The 21,827-nt window shown below is 48.7% G+C and overlaps 1 protein-coding gene across 11 annotated transcripts in view; it reads left to right on the top strand.

Moving 5' to 3' along the window:
- Nucleotides 1-21,827, top strand: part of MBOAT2 (membrane bound O-acyltransferase domain containing 2) — a 92,178-nt gene that overhangs the window by 52,773 nt on the left and 17,578 nt on the right. For 8 of the 11 annotated variants that reach the window (XM_036262690.1, XM_036262695.1, XM_036262696.1 and 5 more), the window contains 2 exons: nucleotides 10,607-10,702; nucleotides 20,780-20,835. In XM_036262690.1, coding sequence (XP_036118583.1) covers nucleotides 10,607-10,702; nucleotides 20,780-20,835 — 152 coding nt within the window. Of the gene's footprint in view, nucleotides 1-10,606; nucleotides 10,703-17,392; nucleotides 17,511-20,779; nucleotides 20,836-21,827 lie in introns of those variants that run through there. The other 3 variants (XM_036262691.1, XM_036262692.1, XM_036262698.1) reach the window with 2 other exon arrangements.

Raw genomic sequence — 21,827 nt, 5'->3', positions numbered from 1 at the left:
GACCTGGCTCTCTTCGGTCCCACACTCCCTGTGGCTCCCTGTGCTTGGGGACTCACAGCTGGGGGCCTCGCCCTGCCTTCCCATCCGCTCTGAGCAAGTGTTCTTGCTCCTCCGCTGAGATGGTCCGAGTCCTAATGACCCATCGAGGTCTCGTACACATGCTGTCTGCACGGGGCTCCTTTGTGTCCGCAGGACTGCACGCTGGGCTCTCAGAACCCCGTCTCTGTGACCTCCTGGCTGAAGCCTCCCCCGCCCCCGCGGGTACAGTGAGTCACCTTCACCTTGCACACCTGAACTTCTCACGTTGCACTGTGCTGTCCTGTGGTGCCCAGGCACAGGGCGCTGCCATTTAGGTCCTGCCTCCTCTTCCTGCTCACCTGCTCAGAGCTTTGTCCCATGGTCCCAGTTCCTGTCCTCTCTGGCCTCAGTTTCCTCCTTTGTCCATTAAGAGTGATAACAACACCTACCTCACAGGACTGTAGTGCATATGAAACGAGAGAAACTGTGTTTCATTAGCGGCAACATGGAGCATTCTCTTATGCACCACCGGGAAGGACCGCATCATCCGCTGGAGAGGATTCTTGATTTCAGAGCTGCGCAGTGGACACACAGGAGTGTCAGGTTCGGGGACGTGCCGTCTGCAGAGCCCTGGGGTGGGGCGGGTGAGGTCCATGCACATGGCAGTTAGCTTGGGACCCGAGAGGCTGGGGACTGGGCCTCGTTCAGTGCTGGGTCCGCTAAGTGATTAAAATGTGTGTTTGAACACCGTTGAATCGACTCTGCTTGTGAACTGACCGTTTTCTGAAACCCACAAGCAGGGTGCCGACTGAAGAGGGACCTTTTCTTTCTTTTTTTTTTTTTTTTATCATCCTCACCCGAGGACATTTTTCCATTTTTTGTTTAGGTAGAGTGGGAGGGAGAGAGAGGAACAGAGAGAGAGAGAAACATCGATGTGAAAGGGACACATCGAGTGGCTGCCATCCGCACAACCAACCAGGGCCAGGGTCAAACTGCAACCGAAGTACGCGCCCTTAGCAGGAACCGAAGCCGGGTCTCTCCGGACCGCAGGCCGATGCTCTAACTGCTGAGCCAAACCGGCCAGGGCTGGACGGGACCTTTTCTTCCAGGGCCCAGGTTCTGGGAGGCCCCGACTGGCTCAGCTGAGCTGTGGGGGTCTTCTCCCTGTTCTCACGTCTGTCTTATAAGCCAGAGTCTGGACTGTGGACAAGTGAATTCACACCGTCTTGTTGTCCTTGCTTTTAAGACCTTTACAGAGTAAGTGGAATCACTTTTTTCTTTGTCTGCATCCCACCTGAGTGTTTTTTCACCCCACAGCATAACAGAAGGAAGAGGGATGGGGGGCAGGTCAGGACGTGTCTGTAAGATACAGGCTCTGCATGAAGAACAGAGCGACGGGGTCTGGCCTCGGCCTGGGTGGTGGCCCAGGACCTTTGACTTGGGGAATGGCAGGGCTGATGGAAGCTTCTTCCAGACGTTTTCTCGGACTCCTGGCTTTAGTGGCTGGAATAGGCTGCACCCTGGATGCTCTTTCGTGGATGGTGTCTCAGTTGCTCAAAGATTCTATTATTATATTGTCTGCCAGTGTACTTTTTGATGTTATTAAAAGTTTTACATTTTTATGTCCGTGTATTTATTGACTGAATTGGGGACCGTTGACCAGATGATCACATATATATGTACACACACACACACACACACCCACACACACCCACACACATATTTTAATACTCATCCGAGGATATTTTTTCAGTTACGTTCAGGTAAAGTGGGAGGCGGGGGTGGGGGGGAGACACACACACATTGATGAGAGAGAGACACATTGATTGGTTGCCTCCTGCATGACCCCGACAGCACTGGGATCGAATTGCATACGAGGTACGTGCCTTTGGCCAGAATCGAACCTGTGACTCTTTGGTCCTCGGGCAGACGCTCTAACGGCTGAGCCGAACTGGCCAGGGCACTAGATGATATTTTGAACTAGAATCCAGAAGCTTTAAGTCTTCATTTTCCAATGGAAGGGAAACGGTGTTGAGGCCCCAGGGCCACAAGACTCAGGCAGGAGGCCTCCCTGCAGGCCGAGGGGGCGGCCGAGGGCCCTCATTTGACCTTTTTCTCGGGGCGCAGGTTGTTGGTGTGGCCGCACTTCAGGAGGGAGGTGACGGGGTGCTGGCTGGCGGAACACTTGCGCGGATCATCTTGTCACAGTGGTGCGGCTGGGCGAGCTGGCGCAGGGGGAGCTCCTGGTGCCCCCGCTCGACGGCACCCAGAGCTTGGGCCTCCGTCTGGGTGTTGTCGTCCGAGGGCGGGCCGTCCTCCGCTGCTTGCCCCCAGGAACCCGATGCTGCCGGTCAGGCGGGCTGCCCGCCCCGTCTCGGATCTTAGCTTTACGTCCTCAGTGGTGCTCGGGCTCCACCTCCAGGGTGACGACCTGGGCAGTCGGGGCTGACGTAGACCGCTCTGCGCGTCTGTGGGGGCTGCCTGGCTGCCTCGCACGACGAAAGACAGCACAGGCCTTCTGTCTTGTAAACTGTACAAGTCTGTATTTTGAAAGAGGAAATAATCTTGCTTATTACCAACTGCCAAAACCCAGGTGTATATGCATGTTTGAATCGACTTTAGACATTTTCTTTGTGAAGAATGGTGAAGTGACTTCAGTATGTTATTGCGCCCGGTGTGGGAGCAGCAACTGGATTTTGTAAAAAGGCTGCACAGTGGTCCGTCGTCTGTGAACCGCGAGAAGGGGAGGAATCGAGTGACTTCCTGTACCCATGCCTCTGTGTGTGTGTGGTCCAGTGAATGCAGCCCAGCCCCTTCCCTTCATTCGTGAATGAAGCTCTGTGAAAGAAAGGCAGAGTCCCTGCGGACTTTTATTGTATCTCTAACTCATGGAGATCTCTCTGCTCTAGCTGTGAGAACACCTGGTCAGAAAGGGGGGGCAGATAACCCAGCAAGCCCTGACTTTTCAGGAGCAGCAGTTTTGTGGAGGGACACGAGCCTACCTGCAGGCCCCTAGGACAGAACTGACTTGTTCTGCTCACCAGGCACCAGGGGTGATTACTTCCCCTTGGAGGACAGTGGCATTCTGAAGTGACTGGTAACAGAGAGAGCGCTCTGAATCTTGCATGAAGACAGCACGGATGTCTTTTGCTGGTAAAGAAGGTGGTTTTTAAAAGTGTTTTCAAATTCTTCTCTGAGGATAGTAAACATGGAGATGATTGCCCATTAACAGAACTCAGTTCACTCTCCCTAGTGAGGTCTGGCAATTTCTTTTTGCCACCAAGTCTTCTTGAAGTATGCATAACTTTCTGGTTTTTCTAGATCTATGTTGGGATTTTAATTTACCCACCGTGCTAGCCGACAAAAACCCCAAAATATTTTAATGGCTGGAACTTCTATTAAGGAGTGAAGAGGGGGACAGATTTTCTCCTCCCCAAACAGTTATGAAACTGATGAACTTGTCAAACGCATGTTAGGGCTCTGGAAATGGACCACAAGCAAAACAACAATTAGAAAAGCACTTATTCCTAAAAAGCTGCTGACTTCTGAGTAAGAACCATGGGAATCTGTGGCATTCCTGCCTGGGGTGACCTGCGTTCTTCGTTCCTTGGCGAAGTCATTCTTCTGGTGCAGGGATGGCCGTGAGGACGTGGCTCTGATAGCAGAGCGATTGCCGTGCCCTGGAGCGGAGGGCGGGACCTGCGCAGAGGCTGGGCGCACGCCTCTGGCTCCCGGCCGCAGGATGTGGGCCGCACGTGCACAGAAGAGCATGGAAGGGGAGGCCATCAGGGGACTGGAGGAGATCTCTGCACAACCCTGACTGACTGGAGGTGCATCCATGCCCAGGGGAGGCCTGAGTGGGCCTGGGGGAGAGTACAAGCTGGGGTGGACCTGCAAAATGCTGGACCGTTAAGTGAGCTCTCCAACCCACACACAGATACCTGGGCAGAGGGCAGAAGCCTTACTGGCTGAAGGTGTTTGAGCACAAGCTCTGACTCATCCTTGGCTGACCTCTGAGATGTGCAGACACAGGGTGACCCTAGAGCATTGTGTGTGTGTGTGTGTGTGTGTGTAGAAATAGGAAAAAAATCAGCCAATCGAAACTGTCTCTAAATGGACCCCAAAACTTCAAAGCTATTATAAATGTGTTCAAAGAATTAAAAAAAGATATGATGACCATGACTCAACAAATAGGGAATATCACTAGACAAATAGAAACCACTACAAAGGATCAAATGGAAGTCCTGGAGTTGAAGAGTGAATAGCCAAAATGAAAATCTACTAATGTGCTACATAGTGGTTTGTGGTGGCTGAAGAAGGAATCAATAACTTAAAGGTAAATCAATAGATATTAACTAGTCTGTAGAACAGATGTAAAAAATATCAGAGAAAAGCAAGCAGCCTCAGGGAGCTGTGAAACAAGCCCAACATACAAGTAATGAGCGTCCAAAAGAAGAGAGAGAAAGGGACAGAAACGCATTTGAAGAAACAGTGACCAACAGTAGCCCACATTTGATGAAAAACATGGATCTCTAGATCCAAGAAGCTCAACAAATCCCAAGTAGGATAAACAAACAGATTTTCACCAAGATACATTATGGTCATATTGTTGAAAGACAAAGACAAAATAATGTATCGAAAGCAGCAAGAGGAGAGCAACTCATTACACACCAAGGAACACTACAGTTCTTACCAGAAACAATGAAGGCAGGAAGGAAGTGGAATAGTATATTCTAAATGCTGAAAGAAAGTCCTTTTGCCCTGGCCGGTTTGGCTCAGCAGTTAGTGTGTCAGCCCATGGACGAAAGGGTCACCAGTTTGATTCCCGGTTAAGGGCACATACCTGGGTTGTGAGTTCGATCCTCGGCTCCAGTCAGGGTCTAGCGGGAGGCAACCAATTGATGTTTCTCTCTCTCTCCCTTCCACTCTATCTAAAAGTCAGTGGGAAAATATCCTCAGGTGAGGATTAACAAAAAATAAAAAACATGAAGTCTTCAGGTCGAAAGGTAGTATAAGAGATGGTAACTTGAATCCACAGGAAGAAATGAAGAGCTCTGGAAATGGCAAATACGGTGCAAAGATAAAAGAGGATATAGGTATAAATTTCTTTAAAGGATATAAGACTATATAAAGCAATAATTGTGACAGTGTTCTATTAGGATTATAACATATAGATGCCATACATATGGTAATAACATGAAGGATGAGGGAGAAAATGGAGCTGTATTGGAGCAAACTTGCTATATTTTATCAGAATTAAGTCAGTATTAGCCTGAAATAGACTGTGATGAGATAAGATACATATTGTAATCCCTAGAGCAAGCACTAAGAAAACAACTAAAAAACAAACATGCAGTGAAGCCCAGCCAGTGTGGCTCAGTGGATTGACCGTCACTCCATGGACTGAGAGGTCCTGGTTCAATTCCTGCTCGTGCCTGGGTTGCAGGCTCAATCCCCAGTAGGGGGCGTGTAGGAGGCAGCCAATCGATGTGTCTCTCTCACATGATGTTTCTATCTCTCTCCCTTCCTCTCTTTCTAAAACATGACCCAACCAGGGCCGGGGACAAACCACAACCTAGGTACGTGCCCTTGACCGGAATCAAACCCAAGACTCTTTGCTCCGTGGGCCGATGCTCTAACCGCTGAGCCACACCAGCCAGGGCTGCTCAGTTGATTTTTGACAGAAGTGCGAAGGCCTTTCAGTTGGAAAAGGATGGTCTTTTCCGCAGTTGGTGCTGAGACAACCAGATATGTGAAGAGGGGAACTGAGACCCTTACCTCACACCATATGTAGAAATGAACTCAAAGTGGATCATAGACTTAAACATAACAGCTAAAACTATAAATACAACTTTAGAAGAAAACAAAGGAGGATCTCTTTATGACTTTGGGTTGGCAAGGAGGGAGAGGGGGCTCCAGCCAACACGTCGTCCTTACGTATCAAGTACCTGCATTGTGCTGTGGTCTGTTCCAGGTGTTGGGGGCACACGATGAAGACAACCCGTAAAGTGCCTGCCTTCCTGGGGTTAATGTCCAAGTGGGGGAGACAGACAGGAGGCAGGTAAACAAATACACAAGCAAAGTTACTGCGGAGAGTGGTGTGAATGAGGTGACGTGGGTGCTGTTTTAGATGAGTTGAGAGCTGAATGATACAGGTGAGCCAGGTGTTCACGGAACCGGAGGGAGCGCCCCGGGGACGGATGCAGGAGCCTGTGCCAGGTTCTCCGCAGCTGGATGCTCGGGGTATTCGGAGACCCGAGAGGTGGCCAGTCTTGCCGGTGCCTAGTGAGCAAGGTCGCCAGTGGAAAAAGATGACATCAGAGAGGAAGGCTGGGCCCCTTGTAGTTTGGAGTGCAGTGGGAACCCCCAGGGATTTTTAAAAAAAAATTTTTTTTTTTTAATCCTCATTCGAGGACATTTTTCCATTTTTTGTACAGACAGAGTGGGAGGGAGAGAGAGGAAGAGAGAGAGAGGGAAACATCGATGTGAAAGGGACACATCGAGTGGCCGCCACCCGCACGACCAACCAGGGCCGGGGACAAACTGCAACCGAGGTACATGCCCTTAGCGGGAACCGAACCCGAGTCTCTCCGGACCGCAGGCCGACGCTCTAACCGCTGAGCCAAACCGGCCAGGGCACCCCCAGGGATTTTTGAGCAGGGGTGCCTATGTTGTGAAAACAGTACTCTGACTTCTCTGGGCAGATAGGATTGTTGGCGGGTAAGCGTGCGGGCAGAGGGTAGCAGTGGAGACAGGTGGGTAGACGTGGGGTGTGCTTTAGAGGTAGAGCTAGTGGGATGGGATTGCAGGCTGGTTGTGGGGCATGAAGACGGAGGAAGCAACTGTTTGTGGCTTGAGCCGCTGGGTGGATTTTGTTACTTATGAGATGGGAAGGCTGGGGAGAAACAATTTCCTGGGCCACAGTTTTCGATATAATTAGATATTCATATGGCAACGTCAAGTTGGCAGTCAGACAAGTCTGGTGTTCAGTGTAAAAGCTTCAAGTCATATCCCACATAATGAAGTTATCTATGGCAAAAATGGAATTAAACAAGAAGACATAGGCTTAGTATCGTTAGGATAGATTCTCCCCCGCCCCCCCGGACTCATCACTGTGGTGACGTATATTACTAGTCTTCCTACATTAAATCAGACTTGCAGTTATCAAATAAGCCCTACTTGACTGAGGTCAAGTATCTTAAATTACTGTTGGCTTTACTGTGCTAAACTTAGGAATTATTTCAGTTGTCTATTGCAACATGACAGACCACCCCAAACTTAGTGCCTTAACAACAATTTATTATTATTTTTTATGCTTCTGTTGACTAGACTCAGCTGGACGGTTTTTGCTTAGGGTCTGGTGTGGTGGCTATTGAAGGTTTTCTGGGACTGAAGTCGTTTGCGTTTGACTGCTCGACATCCAAGATGGGTTTTGAGTTCGGAAGGCAGGCCATGCTGGCTGTTGGCCGGGATCAGTTGGGATTGGGGTCTGGAACACTCACACTTGCCTGTCCGCGTGGGCTTGGGCTGCTCACACGGCAGCTGGGCTCAGAGCCTGCCACAGACCCACATTCCAAGAACCCCAGCAGGAAGCTGCAAGACCTCTTAGGACTACGCCTCGAAGTTTCAGGAAGTCATTTCTAGTGTATTCTATGGATAGACCAGTCCAGATTCAAGGGGCTGAGAATTATATTCCAACTCTTGATATACAGAGCAACATGTACAACAGGGAGGGTTGTGATTGGGGGCAGCAGCCTTTGGAGATAGTCCTCTGTCCCTCATTATTTACATCCATCCTCCACAATTTACATTACATATACTCATTTCTCCCAAGATTCCCAAAGTCTTACCTCCTTATGACATCAAGCTCCAGATCTTTAGCCTTGCGATCTAACTCAGCTCTAGCATGAATGAGGCGTCTTGTGTGTGGTTCGTCAAATGCAATGCTGCTTCATCTGAGGACCAGTAAACTAAAGAGGCCAGTGTTCGGTCCCTTGTGTACCCAGCGTACAATGGCGAACAGTTATAACATAGCTGTAGTAGACACTTCTGTTAAAACAGGAGGGGACAGGAAGTCACTTAGCAACCTCTGGTCCAGAGCAATTATGACATCCAGACAGGCACCTGTTACCAGTTCCTTGCTCAGGGCCCAGGCCTAGTCCCTGCAGCTCTTGTCCCCCCCCACCCCCCCCAGCTGTCCTTCCTCCTTCATACGAAATGGCCAGATTTCGCAGTTGGATAGCTTTCTTAGCTGCTGGGTGCCGGTAGATTACTGGGGACCTAAAGATCTCTTTTTATTTTGCACTGTCTCTTGCAGTCCAATTTCATATCACTCCCTTAAAACTGATGTGGGCTGCCTGTGTATCTAACTGTGAGTGTCATGCATTAGGAAGCAGCCGTCCCCACAGATCTCTTCGACAGTCTCCTTTGACTTTGTCTGAAAGTGCTGCAGGATAACACCCTTGAGCTTCTTACGCACGTTCTGGTCTAGGGACGGACATACCGCTTAGATTCTCAGGACTTCTCTTTTTAATCTGAGAAGTTCTATAAGGGTGTGCCCTTCAACCTTCCTGAGGTGTCATCAGAGAGGACCCTTGACTTCATGTGTACTGGGATTACTTTAATAATATTTTGCTGATGGAAAAACGTCCTGAGCCCTTTCTATTTTTTCTAAATTTGGCTCAACACCTGAACACTTTTCTGCTGCAGTGCACCTCTCTTTCCACGCTGTGTCGTGTGCACATCAGCGACACCAGGTGGCACTTCATTAGGCATATTTCCTATTTTCCCTGTTAGGGCAAGCAACAGTGTTACCCGGTTTCTGCCACTGTGTATGTGACAAGTGTCACCTTCTCTCTAGCCTCCAGTTAACAATGTCCTCACTGCCCTCAGGTCTTACAAACAGCCTCTTCCCGACCTGTTTCCACCTGCTGCCCTGTCCTAAGGCCAGGGCTGTGTTTCAGGGGTTTTTATTTATTTATTTTTTATAGCACTCTATTTTCACATATTTCTCTTCTGATTATGTCACGACATCAAAATGTGTGACCTAAAACAAATTGGCATATTATTTTGCTTATATTTTGTGGGCCAGGAATGCAGGGCAAGGTTCAGTTGGACAGACACCTCTTGTTCACACGGCATCATCTTCTTCATCACGTCTCTTGTGACTTGGCACCTCTCGGCGCCTCTCTCTCTCTCTCCTTCCCTCTTCCTTCTCTGTCTTGTCCTCCAGAGCTTCTACGTGTGGTGGCCTCAGGATTGTCACACTTCCCCGACAACCAGCCTCCAAAAGGCAGGAGGTAGAAATTGCCAGGCTAATTATGGGCTACACCTGGGAGTAGCCCCGTGTTACTTCTGCCGTAATCTACCGGTCGGTGGAGGTAGGCGTCCAGCCCAGCTGCATTCAAAGTGGGTGAAGCAGTCGGCTTCCTCTCGAGGGGGTGGCCGCTCAGGTTTTGGAAAACGCCATCTGCCACATGGCTTTAGAAATGATTCTAAGTTTCCTTTGTCAACGCCGTGTGAGCATGCACATGAGCCGTCTCATCAGATACAGCCGTCAGGGACATGTCAGCTTGGTGAACATCTGGAAGCGTCCCTCCATTTCCCTTTGCTCCGGAATGTCCAGGTCGATCAGAGTGACCTACTTGTCCGGAGTTGGAAAGAGCTCTTTCATCAGACCACCTGCATGGCCTACGCGGAAAGGTTAAGGTTTGAACTCAGCCGAATATATTGTGTTTTTCTATTGCTTTCATCTGTAATATGTGTGTGTGGAGAGACTCCTTCCCCCGCAGGAACACATTTGAATGTTTAGCCCCAGTTTCTGTGTGTTTTGGTTTCATAGTACTTATAAGTCTTTAATGGCTAGAACTGTGTAGTGAAGGTGTAGCACCCGTGCCCCACGCGGATGGTCAGCGGCTCGGGTGGTGATCCCCCGTTCCCGCCGCTGGCATCGATCACAGCCTTCGCTGCACGAGTGTCACCTACCTATCCCAGGTCTGCTCCTGGGTCTGTGCCCTCTCCTGTCCACGTGTGAACCCTCCCCCTCACTGTGTTATTTAGTTACTGTGACACGCTTCCAAGCATTTTAAGACTGAAAAATCACTGGGTATGCCTAAAAAATACGAGTAGATGCGTACCTGATGGACACGAGGTTCGTGTGCTTGAGGACAAAGTTCAAAAATCCTGTTAAGAATTTATTTAATGTACGTTGCAGCCAAATATTTCTGTGCTAAACTTTGTTTTCTAGGAAGAAGGAGGGATAAATAGAACAAATACCAGTACTCACAGTGTTATGCTTGTGAGCATGACTTTCAGATCTAGAGTTTGGTGTACGGAGCCTTTCCGAAGGAAAAAATGAACGAAGGCAGTAATCGAAGGCACTTACCATTGAAGATGGTACGAAATTCAAGTAAACCGGAGCAGAAACTAGTGAAGAGTTTCTGTACTTTATTGAAAAAGGCTCTTGTGGAGTTGATCTAGTAATATCAAAGTTTCAAACCATATCACATAGTTAATAAATTACTTAAATGTATTCTTTAACAAAATGAATCTTTTATTTTAACTAATCTGGCTTATTTTTGTTTTCCAGATATTGTTTTGTGTTTGCTTTGGGATACCTCATAGTGTGCCAAATTACTAGAGTGTATATCTTTGATTATGGACAATATTCTGCTGATTTTTCAGGGTAAGATGAAAACTTTGATTTAGTAGCCTTTTTTTTCTTTCTATTCTAACATGTTGGGTTAAAGGAAAAATATATAGTTGCATTTAGTAGTTCAAATGAAAAGCTATTACTAAACATTGTAGTTGAAAAGTCCTTTATGAATTTAGAAATTTTCATCTTGTAAAGTCTTTTATAGTGTTATATAAGTAATAAAATAACCTATCCTTTTAAAAGGACTTAAAATATGCTAAAGATATAGCAATTACATTTGTCACATGGCATTCTGATATTGAAAGCGTTTCCATATTCTGGTAGACATTTCTGCAATGATTTATAGCTGTTGCAAACCATCCCCTTGAGTCTGCATCCTCCTCCCCCTTCTTTCTCCCTTCGTTCTCCGAGTCCCTTTCCTACAGTCATTCAGCAGCTTCTGCATCAGATCTGATCACTGTTCTGGCCGCCTAGCACCCACGGGGCTCTCTTTGGACCAGCGGTCTTGGGCAGCTTCCTCAGCCTGAATTTCCTAGACAAGACCTTGAACATGGACATTGCTTCTTTGCATTTCACTTTCCTGGGACGTTCTACATTCTTACGTCCAGTATTCAGCTGAGAGGTGGAAGTAACTGGCTGCTGTTCCTTCAGAAAGGGTTTTAGTCCCTCGGTGGTTCTCTTGCCCTGTAACGTAACTGACTGAATGCCTGTCATGAGATAAATACAGTCCAGTCCTTAAAGACCTAACTTGCTCACCATCTTTATCAAGGAACATCTGATAACAACTTGGTACCTGGTGGGGAGTTGAAGATAACCCTCTATATTCCCTGTGCCCAGCCTGACCCCTCTCTCTATTGAGCGCGATGCAGAAGGCCTGTTTTTAAGTCAGCCCTGAGTCATCGGACAGGATAAGTAATGACCAGAAAATCCAGTTTAAGGACAACCAAAGTGGAAAAAAATGAAACAAAACAAGTCATGGCATCTGTGAAAAAACAAAACCCAAAAAACTGTTCAACAGTAGAAGTAGACCAAAGGTGCGTGTGCTTGGAGAGGAGCCGCTGCTATGGAACAGAGGATCTCAGAAGATGAAGTTTCTTTTTCTCCTTAATTAGATTAACATGGGTTTTACTCTTATTAAGCAGGTTTTAAAAATACGCTTGGATGAAAGCAGATTGCCTTCAAAAGAACAAAGCCAAAACAAAGCTCATTAAATACACTAAAACAACTCGATAGTCAAATTAGCAGCATGTTGACTAGAATTGAGAAATACACCTGGAATTCAGGAGAGGAGGCTGGATGCTGGTGACCTCGTTTACAACTGTGGGCGTTCTTACAGGTTGTAGGTATTTTTACAGATTGTAGGTATTACAGAAAACGAGCTGATGAACAGGACCAGTAAGTATATTGGGCCTCTGTGACAATCTCAGTGAACTTGAAGAAGTAACCCAGGTCACATGTTGTCATCATCCTATAATGAAAGGATCAAAATCACTTAGAAATTTAATTTTCCTGAGAACAGTGACAGTACTGGTCTTTTTTTTTTTTTAAACTTTCTTCATTAATTTTAGAGAGAGAGGAAGGAAGAGGGAAAGAGATAGAAACATTGATGAGTGAGAACATCGATTGGCCACCTCCTGCATGCCCCCCCATTGGGGATTTGGCCTACAACCTGGGCATGTGCCCTGACTGGGAATCGAACTGGCGACTTCTTGATGCATGGGTTGACGCTCAACCAATGAGCCATACTGGCCGGGTCCTACTGGTCTTGCTCATCACAGTATCCTTAATGCGTAGCACAGAGTGGTATTAAATACTTATTGAATCAATACTAATACTTCAGTAAAGAAGAAAGTAGAATCTAAAGTGAGAAAAATGTGGAAAAAAAATAGAATAATCTGAGCAATGTGGGCAAAGCTGTACTATCAAAGGATAAATTCATAGCTTTGAATATTTGTGTTATGATAAATAAGAACTAAATTAAGCATTTAATATAAAATAGAAGCAAAAAGGATGTTCTTGGTTAATGCAGTTTACACGTATTGATAATAGAAATATTAACAATAGCAACTGATTTAACAATATTGTAAAATGATGAATTTTCAAATTGACGTTGGAATCCTAGGACTACAGTGAAACACCAAGACGCTAAGCGGATGAGTGCCCAGCCTCCCACCTTCCTTCAACCCCAGCTACTCTTCGCTTATCCAGTTTATATTTTGGGATTCCACATAATGTTTCATTAAAAACTGTGGTGCTGCATGTATTTTTAAACCTCCAGATTTAAAAAAGTAGTTTAACACAGCTAAATTGAAATATTTTTTTTAACATTACCCAAGGACATTTTTGCATTCATCTTCAGATAGCGTGAGAGGGAGAGAGGGAAGAAGAGAGAGAGAGAAACATCGATGTGAGAGAGACACATCAACTGGTTGCCACCCACACAACCCCAACCGGGGCCGGGGACAGACTGCAACTGCGGTACGTGCCCTTAGCAGGAACCGAACCCAGGTTTCTCTGGACCTTGGGTCAACGCTCTAACCACTGATCCAAACCAGCCAGGGCTAAATTGAAATTTTTAATAACGATTGGCGTGAGTACAGATTTGTGTGACGCAGGGTTTGCTGGACCCTCACCACCCGTCCTGCGGTGTGATCTTGGTCATTAGCTGTTTTATTTCCCTTATCTGCTCTTCTAAACTCATGTTGGTTGTTCTCTAGCTGGGGGAAGGCTAACTGCTATGAAAAAACACAGCATAATTTCACTGTCTTTGCATAACAGAAGTCTTTCTCACTCCCATCTGCAGAGGAGGGAGCCTCAGCTCCACACAGTCACTCAGGGAACCAGGCTCTTTCCTGTGGCTGCACCTCCTTCAGGGTCCTGCATCCCCTTATTAAGGTGTTGGGTATTGTGAGCAGAGAGCGTGCCCCTCACCCCTTCTGCTCACATTCTGTGGGAAGAGACTGGTCACCTCACTCCACAGAGAGGCGAGTCAGCGTTAAGAGCAAAATGCATGTTTTTAAAAAAGCAAAAAACGGCTTTAGTGACATGGATTGAAGTATTTTGCTGAAATTTAAAATTTTACTTCAATATTTAAGTATGCAGGAGAAAAACAACAGCATTTTAAAGATGGGCAACCTGATATAAAACTCTTCAGTTTAATGTGTGATTTTTAACCATTAAGAAAAAACATTTGGCCATTGTCAGTGAACCGATAAATATTAGACGGGGACACATCTGCCAAAGGGGACCATCCTCTCTCTCTCTCTCTCTTTTTTAATGGGCACAGGAAGGGAAAGAAGCCCCCTAGAGGCAGGCAGACCCCCCTGAAACCTAGCCATTTAAAAGCTTTGAACGTTTTAATAGCAGAAAAGACCCTGAGTTGATGCTAATTGGGGTAAATACAATAGCCATGGAAAATGTTGGCTGAGACCTGGATAAAGTGACCCACCCTTGGGGCAAGTGGTCCTGTTGCCTAGAAACTCGAAGCGCAGGACGTGAAGGCAGGGTCTTCCTGAGCAATCCCCTGGGCGCTCTTCCTTGTACGGGGCGGTCGTGTGTGTGTAGTTAGGTTCAGTACACATTCTAAATGGTGACTGGGTGGAGGGGACCCTGTTAATAGAAGTTTGTTTTGCAGAAAGGCTGAAGAACACTGAGGAGATTAGCTTTCAGAAGACGGATTCGAGAGAAGTATAAAACAATGAAATATCTTCTCTGTGTGTCAGCAGTAATGGTCAGGAAATAGAATAGAAAAAGAATCCTAATTTCAGAAGCAATAAAAACGGTCCCACCCCCAGGAATATGTGTAAGAAAGAACGTGTGGGACCTTCGTAGAAAACTCCACAGCTTGCCTGGAGGACAGAAAACACTCACTCAGACAGCCGGTCGGTGGTGGTGCTCCGCAGGCGCGATGCAGGTCACGTTGGCTTTGGAGGGAAGTGAGGCAAACGGAAGCCCAGGGTAGCAGAGTCTGGTAGAAAGAACACGGTGTTCGTGAAGCAGTAGCCACAGAGCAGGCAGGCCGGACGCAGGGACAGCCAGACCACGGAGCCCCTGTGAGCAGTCAACGACAGAACAGAATGTGGGTTGCGGGTCGGGGGGGAATGCCCTCGGGATTACTCAGAGGTGGATCGAGACAGAGCTGGGGCCTCCTATGTAGGTAAGCGAGGGGCAGCCGGGAGCAAGAGCACATTCCTGCCGAGAGGATGGTGCCGATGTTTGTGGTGCCCAACGGGTGGCCTGCTGGGTCCACCAGAAAGATACAGGTGACCTGTTTCATTCAGATCACGGCTGTATTTCAAGCTGAGCAGACAGCATCCGACGCTCAGTAACTTGTATTCCTGGTGACTCCTGTGTGTCCATCCAGCTGCCATCTGTACCTTCGCTTGGTGCTCGGTGCTTTCGCAGGTGACGGTCGCACCAAGCATGAGGGGACAGGCCGTTTGGTCGACAGGTGTGTGGCCATGTTCACTCCGTTTAGAAAGACTTATTAAGCCAAGAGTCTGGGCTTAGACGCCTCTGTGTCCTCTGACCTGAGCCCCGGGAGGACCCTTGCCGCCCCTTCGCCCGCCTCTCGGCCCGTGAACAGCGCTGTAAGTGGGGCTGGTGTAAATTATTAAGCCGCTAAGCCCGAGTGTTCCGTTTATCCTGTTTCATCCCGTGGGAGTCTCCCAACACCTCGACCCACCTTTGGCCAGAGGGAACGTTCTGGTTAGCTGCTCCCAACGCAGATCAAGTTGCTGAGTAAACAGGTGTGGGCCCTTCTAAGGTCCGACTGGTCAGTTCCCCATCCCAGCCTCCCCCCGAGCCCTGTCCCTTCACAAGACAGTACGGTAGTGATTTTATCAGAAATCTGCCTCCTTCCTTCCTTCATTTCCTCCTTCCTTCCTTCCTTCCTTCCTTCCTTCCTTCCTTCCTTCCTCCTTCCTCCCTCCCTCCCTCCCTCCCTCCCTCCCTCCCTCCCTCCCCTTCTCCCTCCCTCCCTTCCTCCCCCCTCCCTCCCTCCCTGAGGATACTGTTCTATTTATCATCAGATAGAGTGGGAGAGAGAGAGACAGAAAAATATCGATGTGAGAGAGCCACATTGACTGGTTGCCTCCCGCACGACCTGACCAGGGCCAGGGACGAACCGCATCCAAGGTACGTGTCCTTGACTGGAATCGAACCTATGACTCATTGGCCCATGGGCCGATGCTCTAACTTCTGAGCCAAACTGGCCAGGGCTTGTTTCTTAAGACTCTGAAAAGGGGATAGCGAAGCTCTCCATGGGGTGCCCCCTGCCCAGCCTCCCCACCTCGCCCCTTTCCTCTTCGGTTGTCCCGTGTTCAGCCCACAGGGCTGCGTCCATGTCTGTGCTTCTGCCCTTTGCCAGTTCTAGGTGCTCTGCTTGGACACCCTGCCCCGCCTGTCTGCATATCCACCCTCCCTGACCCCACAGGCCCCAGGGAAATGACTCCATTTGAGGTGCTCCCCTCCATCTCTTCACCTTTCCCCAAATCGCTCCTGTGGCTTCGTCACACGTGTAGCTCCTCAGTCCCATTTCCCTCCTGGTCGGGAGCCTCCTTGAGACAGCGCCTTGCAGCTCAGCGGTGGGGCCGTCAGCGCCCAGGCTTAGGAGCGGGTCCAGTATTTGTTCACGAAGGTTCGCAGAACACCTGCCGTGTCTCAGATGCTGTTCACAGTACCCGTCACATTTCTCTCTTATGTAACCCATGCAGTGGCGTTGTCAGCCCCGTTTCATGGAGTCTGGGGAGGGGAAATCAGATGGCTTCCCAGGCTTCCCGTTGGTAAGTCGTGGGCCAGGATGTAAGTGGGGTTTCCTGACATGCGTTCAGCTGCCTGGTCACGCCTCCGCCTGTTAGTAGGCAAGTCTTACTAAACACGCCTGACACTGGGTTTCTGGGTTCCCTTCCCTGTTCTTGCTGCTTGCCTCCCACTTGGCTCCACCCTCCTAGTCAGTTGCTCTGGTCAGAAACCTTGTTGATGTCTCCTGCATTGATTCCATAGTCAAATCATCGATTCCTGTTGACTTGACCTTCAGAAGGTGGCTGGCCTGCACTTGACCTTCAGAAGGTAGCTGGCCTGCACTTGACCTTCAGAAGGTGGCTGGCCTGCACTTGACCTTCAGAAGGTGGCTGGCCTGCACTTGACCTTCAGAAGGTGGCTGGCCTGCACTTGACCTTCAGAAGGTGGCTGGCCTGCACTTGACCTTCAGAGATGAACTGCCCTTGTGACCACTTGTATTGTCACCAAGCCCCCCTGCCTGCTTCTCCCCTCCCCCGGCAGCACTCTTCTCTGCCTGAAACCTGCGAGAAACATCCATGTGAGAGAGAAACATCGATTGGTTTCCTTCTGTATGTGCCACAACCAGGGATTAAACGCACAGCCCAGGTGTGGACCCTGACCAGGAATTGAACCAGCAGCCTTTTGGTACACGGGACAACGCTCCAACCAACTGAGCCACACCGGCCAGGCCGAAGTGTTAATTTTGAACAGTTAGATCCATGTTTTTCCACACTCGTAACAGAGTGCCTGTGGCAAAAACACCTGTACTTCCACTTAAATATAGCGAGTCATACAGAACGTACAGCGACCACATCCAAGGCCCTGACCTCACTCGGGACCTCTGAGGCTGCCTGCTTCCTCTCCCCCCTCCCTCCGCAGCCTCCGCCCGAGCGGACGGGGGTCTTTCTGAGTCACATCAATTTGTCTCGGACTTTCCAGGACCTAGCAAGTGATGGTTTGTTGGAGGCTCCACTAGATGCAAAGTGAGAGGAGTTACAGTGTACATAAAGCTGTAAATGAAGTGATTGCGTGGTCACTCAGATTTTCACCAGAACAGGTATTTATGAACAAAATGCACTGTTAAGAAAAGTCACTGCAGTTGATCTCTTTGTTATGGTGAAGTTGTTCTCACTTAGAAGCGTTTTCTTCGCACGCTGAGTTCTGCTGTGCTGGGGGGAGGTTTGTCCTGGCTTCCCCATCACTGTCCTGTCTCCTGGTCACACACACATCTGTGCTGGCTCCTCTGTCCATTTCTCTCTGGTTTACTTTTCTGAGCTCTCGTTAACCTGTCATCCCTTGCTGAGCTTTTCCTTAGTGCTGTTCTGCTTGTGTGCACAGCTCACTCCGTAGTCACTCCCTAATCGTGTTGTTCTGTTGCTTTACTCTCTCACCGCTGCCGCTTATTTAAAACCAAAGGGAATGTTCGGGGCTAGTGACCACCAGTGAAGGAAACAAAAAGATGGTGAGATGCTGTTGCACACCGGTCAGCACTCTGAGCCGTGCGGATGTGGGCACGGACCGTGCGGAGGACAGCAGGGCCCTGTTCCCGCTGTCGACCAGCTCGTGATTTTCGTGGCGACCGAAAAGTAGATGAATAATTGCAACAGCATGGTAGACGCTTTCAGGCACAGATGAGAATGGCCAGGAGGGAGGGAGTACAATCAACGTACAGACGGAATACTAGGTCTTGACACTTAGACGATCCCGTTTACTTGGCATTTGAACGACACCTATGTAGCACGTCTCTTGTGCCAGGCGCGGTGCTGGATGCTGGAGACTCAGCGGTGAGAGACTTGGTTCCTTACCTCGTGCACTTTCTACAAAGGAGAGACAGATCGTAAAGCACCCAGTGCAGTTAGAGACATGGAACAGCCATGAAATCCTTTGAAGGAAACAGACCGAAGTGGAGACGAAGTGCAGGGCGTGTGCCCGTGGGCAGGGCATGTGCCCGTGGGCAGCGTGCGCACTCAGAGCACAGCCACGTTTCTGGAACACCTGACCCAGGGGAGGGGCAACAGGAGGGGTACAGCTGTGAGTACACGGAACACAGTCGATTGTTACTGATGAATTCTTACATTACTCTCCATACCAACAACTGTACACCTCCTGTTGCCCACCCCGTCCGTGGTACCTAACCGTGTAGTGGGTCACTGAGTTGATCAAAGAAGTTGAAGAATTTATCAGTTGTCTGTCTTAAAGCTACACGTTCGAGTTTAGAACTGAAGGGCATTTCACGGTCCACCGGCGAAGGCTGTGAAGGGAGTGAGGCAGCGGGAGAAAATGGTGCTTCCCCGGGGGCGGGACTTGGGGGCATTGCCAGGGTCCTCGCAGGCGGGCAGGGCGCCTTGCACAGCCGGCCCCGCAGCTGGGCATTTGGAGCAGCCTGCAGGTGGGCTGGCGGGGTCGGTTCCTGACAGGTGCGTGAGGGTGTCGCTGGCTGGTGGGGGAGCCCAGGAGGTCTCTCCTCCCTCCCGAGCCTGGGCGCCAGAGCCACGTCACCTGGCAGTGTCCCACGAGGCCCTGCCTTTCAGTGAAGACCATGAGCTTCGCGTCCTCAGGGGCCCGGTCTGTGCATCTGTTTGCCAGTGGAAGGAACGTTTATTTTTATTTATTTTTTAATCCTCACCCAAGGATATGTTTTTATTGAGTTTAGAGAGAAAGGAAGGGAGAGAGAGAGAAGCATCCGTGTGAGAGAAACATTGAAGTTGTCTCCCACGTGCGTCTGACCAGGGATCGAACGCGAAACCTTGTGGTGTATGGGATGACGCTCCAACCAACTGAGCCACCCGGCCAGGGCCAGTGGAAGGAACATTTAAAACAAACCCTTGATGGTATTGCTGACACTGTGAGAAGTCATCTCCTTTCTTCACGTGTTTAAAGGGTTAGTGGACCTTCGGTCCTGATCCAAACGTACATACTTAGAAAACATCCCTGGGTTCAGAAAGCCCATAACTTGTATTCATTTAGGCTTTTGGCTTACAGGATTAATGCATAAACAGCCCCATCATGTTTTATTGGCCCAAGAGTCGTGTTGTGGCCGCATTGCCAGTAATAACCCTCCTTGCCTCTGTAGCCTGGCTGGTCACAGCTCACGGCATGAGGTAGAAGGGTCAGCGTGGACCACATGTCTTCGTGAGTGTTTGGGACAGAATCAGATACCAAGTTCCAAGGACCTCTGGGCACGGGCCAAATGTTTCAGTGGACAGCTTCACAGGATAACGTCCTGCAAGGGTTTAAAGATGCCAGTCTTTAGCCGCAGGTGGCAGTGGGCACTGACCAGTCTGGTGCTCTGAGCTGTGGGTCAGGGGGCGGAGCAGGCCTCTCCTCCTTATACACACATGCATACATATTTTTAGTATAACAATTTATAGATTTACCCTGGCCGGTTTGGCTCGGCGGTTAGAGCGTGGGCCCAGAGAGGCCGGGTTTGGTTCCTGTGGGGTCTGAGCCTCCTCCTGCTGCTCCCGGCTGATGTCTTTCCCTGGGCGTGCAGGGGCCCCTCCTGTTCTTCCTGCAGCCCCCCAAATGGCTTCCTGGTTCTATTGAAATTCCAAACATATAAATAAATAACTTCTGGCTAATTGTGCTTCAGTGCATCCCTATAAGCAAGTGTAATAAAGGGTAAGAGTGTATCCTGGCGGTTTTCTTAGGTGGATTGGTTTATTGTTCCTTCCCAAGTTATTCAGTCAATGAGAGATCATACGGTAGGGAAAGAAGAATGCATTCTACCTGTAACCCGGTTTGGAAGTCTTCTCCAGAGTGAGCCCTGGCTCGCGTGCATGCTTTAGGTGGCTGACTCGGGGGCCTCCTCAACGGGCCATTAGCCCCAGGGAGGTGGCCATAATCCTTGTTCGTTCTTCCCCATGTCCTTCCTGGTTTGTTGCCCATTTCGTACCCAAACTCTTGATACGGCACCATTCCCCTTTCCCAGGCAACTCACTGTTCACCTTTAAGGACAGCCCTGAGGCAAAGGAATGGGGGTGGTTTGAAAAAGTGCCGAGTCAGATCAGGTGCGGACCGGAGCCCGTGTGGCCCTCTCCCGTTGGCCTCCTGCGGTCGGGCCAGGCCGCAGCCCTGCTCCCCGTGGCCTCGTCTCTTACGTGAGCTTTTCCTGTTGGCTCTGTCCAGCGAGGGCCGGCTTCTGTCTCCTGCACCCCCACACGGCAGACCCCCATTTCCCTCTTGGAAGTGATCTAGAGGTCTTTTCTTATGTTAAACAATTGTCAGGATATTTGTAGTTGTATAATCAGAATAGACTCTTTTTCCTACATCATAACTATTTTAAATACACTCTTCTTAAATACTTATTTTTTTATTTTGTCACAGCCCAATGATGATAATTACCCAGAAGATCACTAGTTTGGCTTATGAAATTCATGACGGTAAGAATTTAGAAATTAACTTTTTATCACTGAAATAAATCATATTCAATTAATCTTTTGCTTGAGATATTACCATAACTTTCTGCTGTTTATTAAAGGAAGAAAAGGGATGGAGGTCAGGCAGGGGAAAATAAATATTCAACTCTGCTTTGGGTTATTAGAGTGTGTTTGTTTTTCTTCAATATTTTATGTTAATTTTTCATTCAATTCAGTGGCAAAAACAAAGTAAAAGAGCAATTCAGACATATGATCCACATCAGTGGCAATTTAGAATATAAAGGAAACAGATAGCTGGTCTAAATAAAGTTTTATTCCTGCTTCATCTCTGTGTTACATTTTCATTAAAATGGGAACGTTTTTCCTGTCCTCTCCTCCTTATACACACATGCATACATATTTTTACTACAACAATTTATAGATTTACCCTGGCCGGTTTGGCTCAGCGGTTAGAGCGTGGGCCCAGAGAGGCCCGGGTTTGGTTCCTGCTGGGGGCATGTACCTCGGTTGCTGTTTGTCCCCGGTTCCGGTTGGGGTTGTGTGGGTGGCAACCACTCAGTGTGTCTCTCTCACGTCGATGTTTCTCTCTCTCTTCCTTCCTCCCTCCCTCCTGTTCTATCTCAAAATAAATGCAAAAATGTCCTCGGGTGAGGATTAAAAAAAAAAAGAATTTTTGGATTCAGCCCGGCCGATGTGGGCTCAGTAGTTGAGCATCAACCCCTGCACCAAGAGTTTGCAGGTTCGATTCCCGGTCAGGGCACTTGCCCAGGTTGTGGGCCCGATCCCCAGTGGGGGGCATGCAGGAGGCAGCTAGTTGATGTTCTTTGTCATTGATGTTTCTCTCTCACTCTCCCCCTCCCTTCCTCTCTCTCTAAAAATTAATGAAGAAGAAAAAAGAATTTACGGATTCATAGTTTACATCTTCGGCCAGTGCCCCTTGCCATGGGAAATGCTAGCAGTCAGGGCTCTGAGTCCTAAGTGTTACAGTCTGGCTC

Source organism: Molossus molossus, unplaced genomic scaffold, assembly GCF_014108415.1.
Source record: "Molossus molossus isolate mMolMol1 unplaced genomic scaffold, mMolMol1.p scaffold_m16_p_15, whole genome shotgun sequence".
Taxonomy (NCBI): Eukaryota; Metazoa; Chordata; class Mammalia; order Chiroptera; family Molossidae; genus Molossus; species Molossus molossus.
This window is presented reverse-complemented; position numbering and strand designations above follow the sequence as displayed.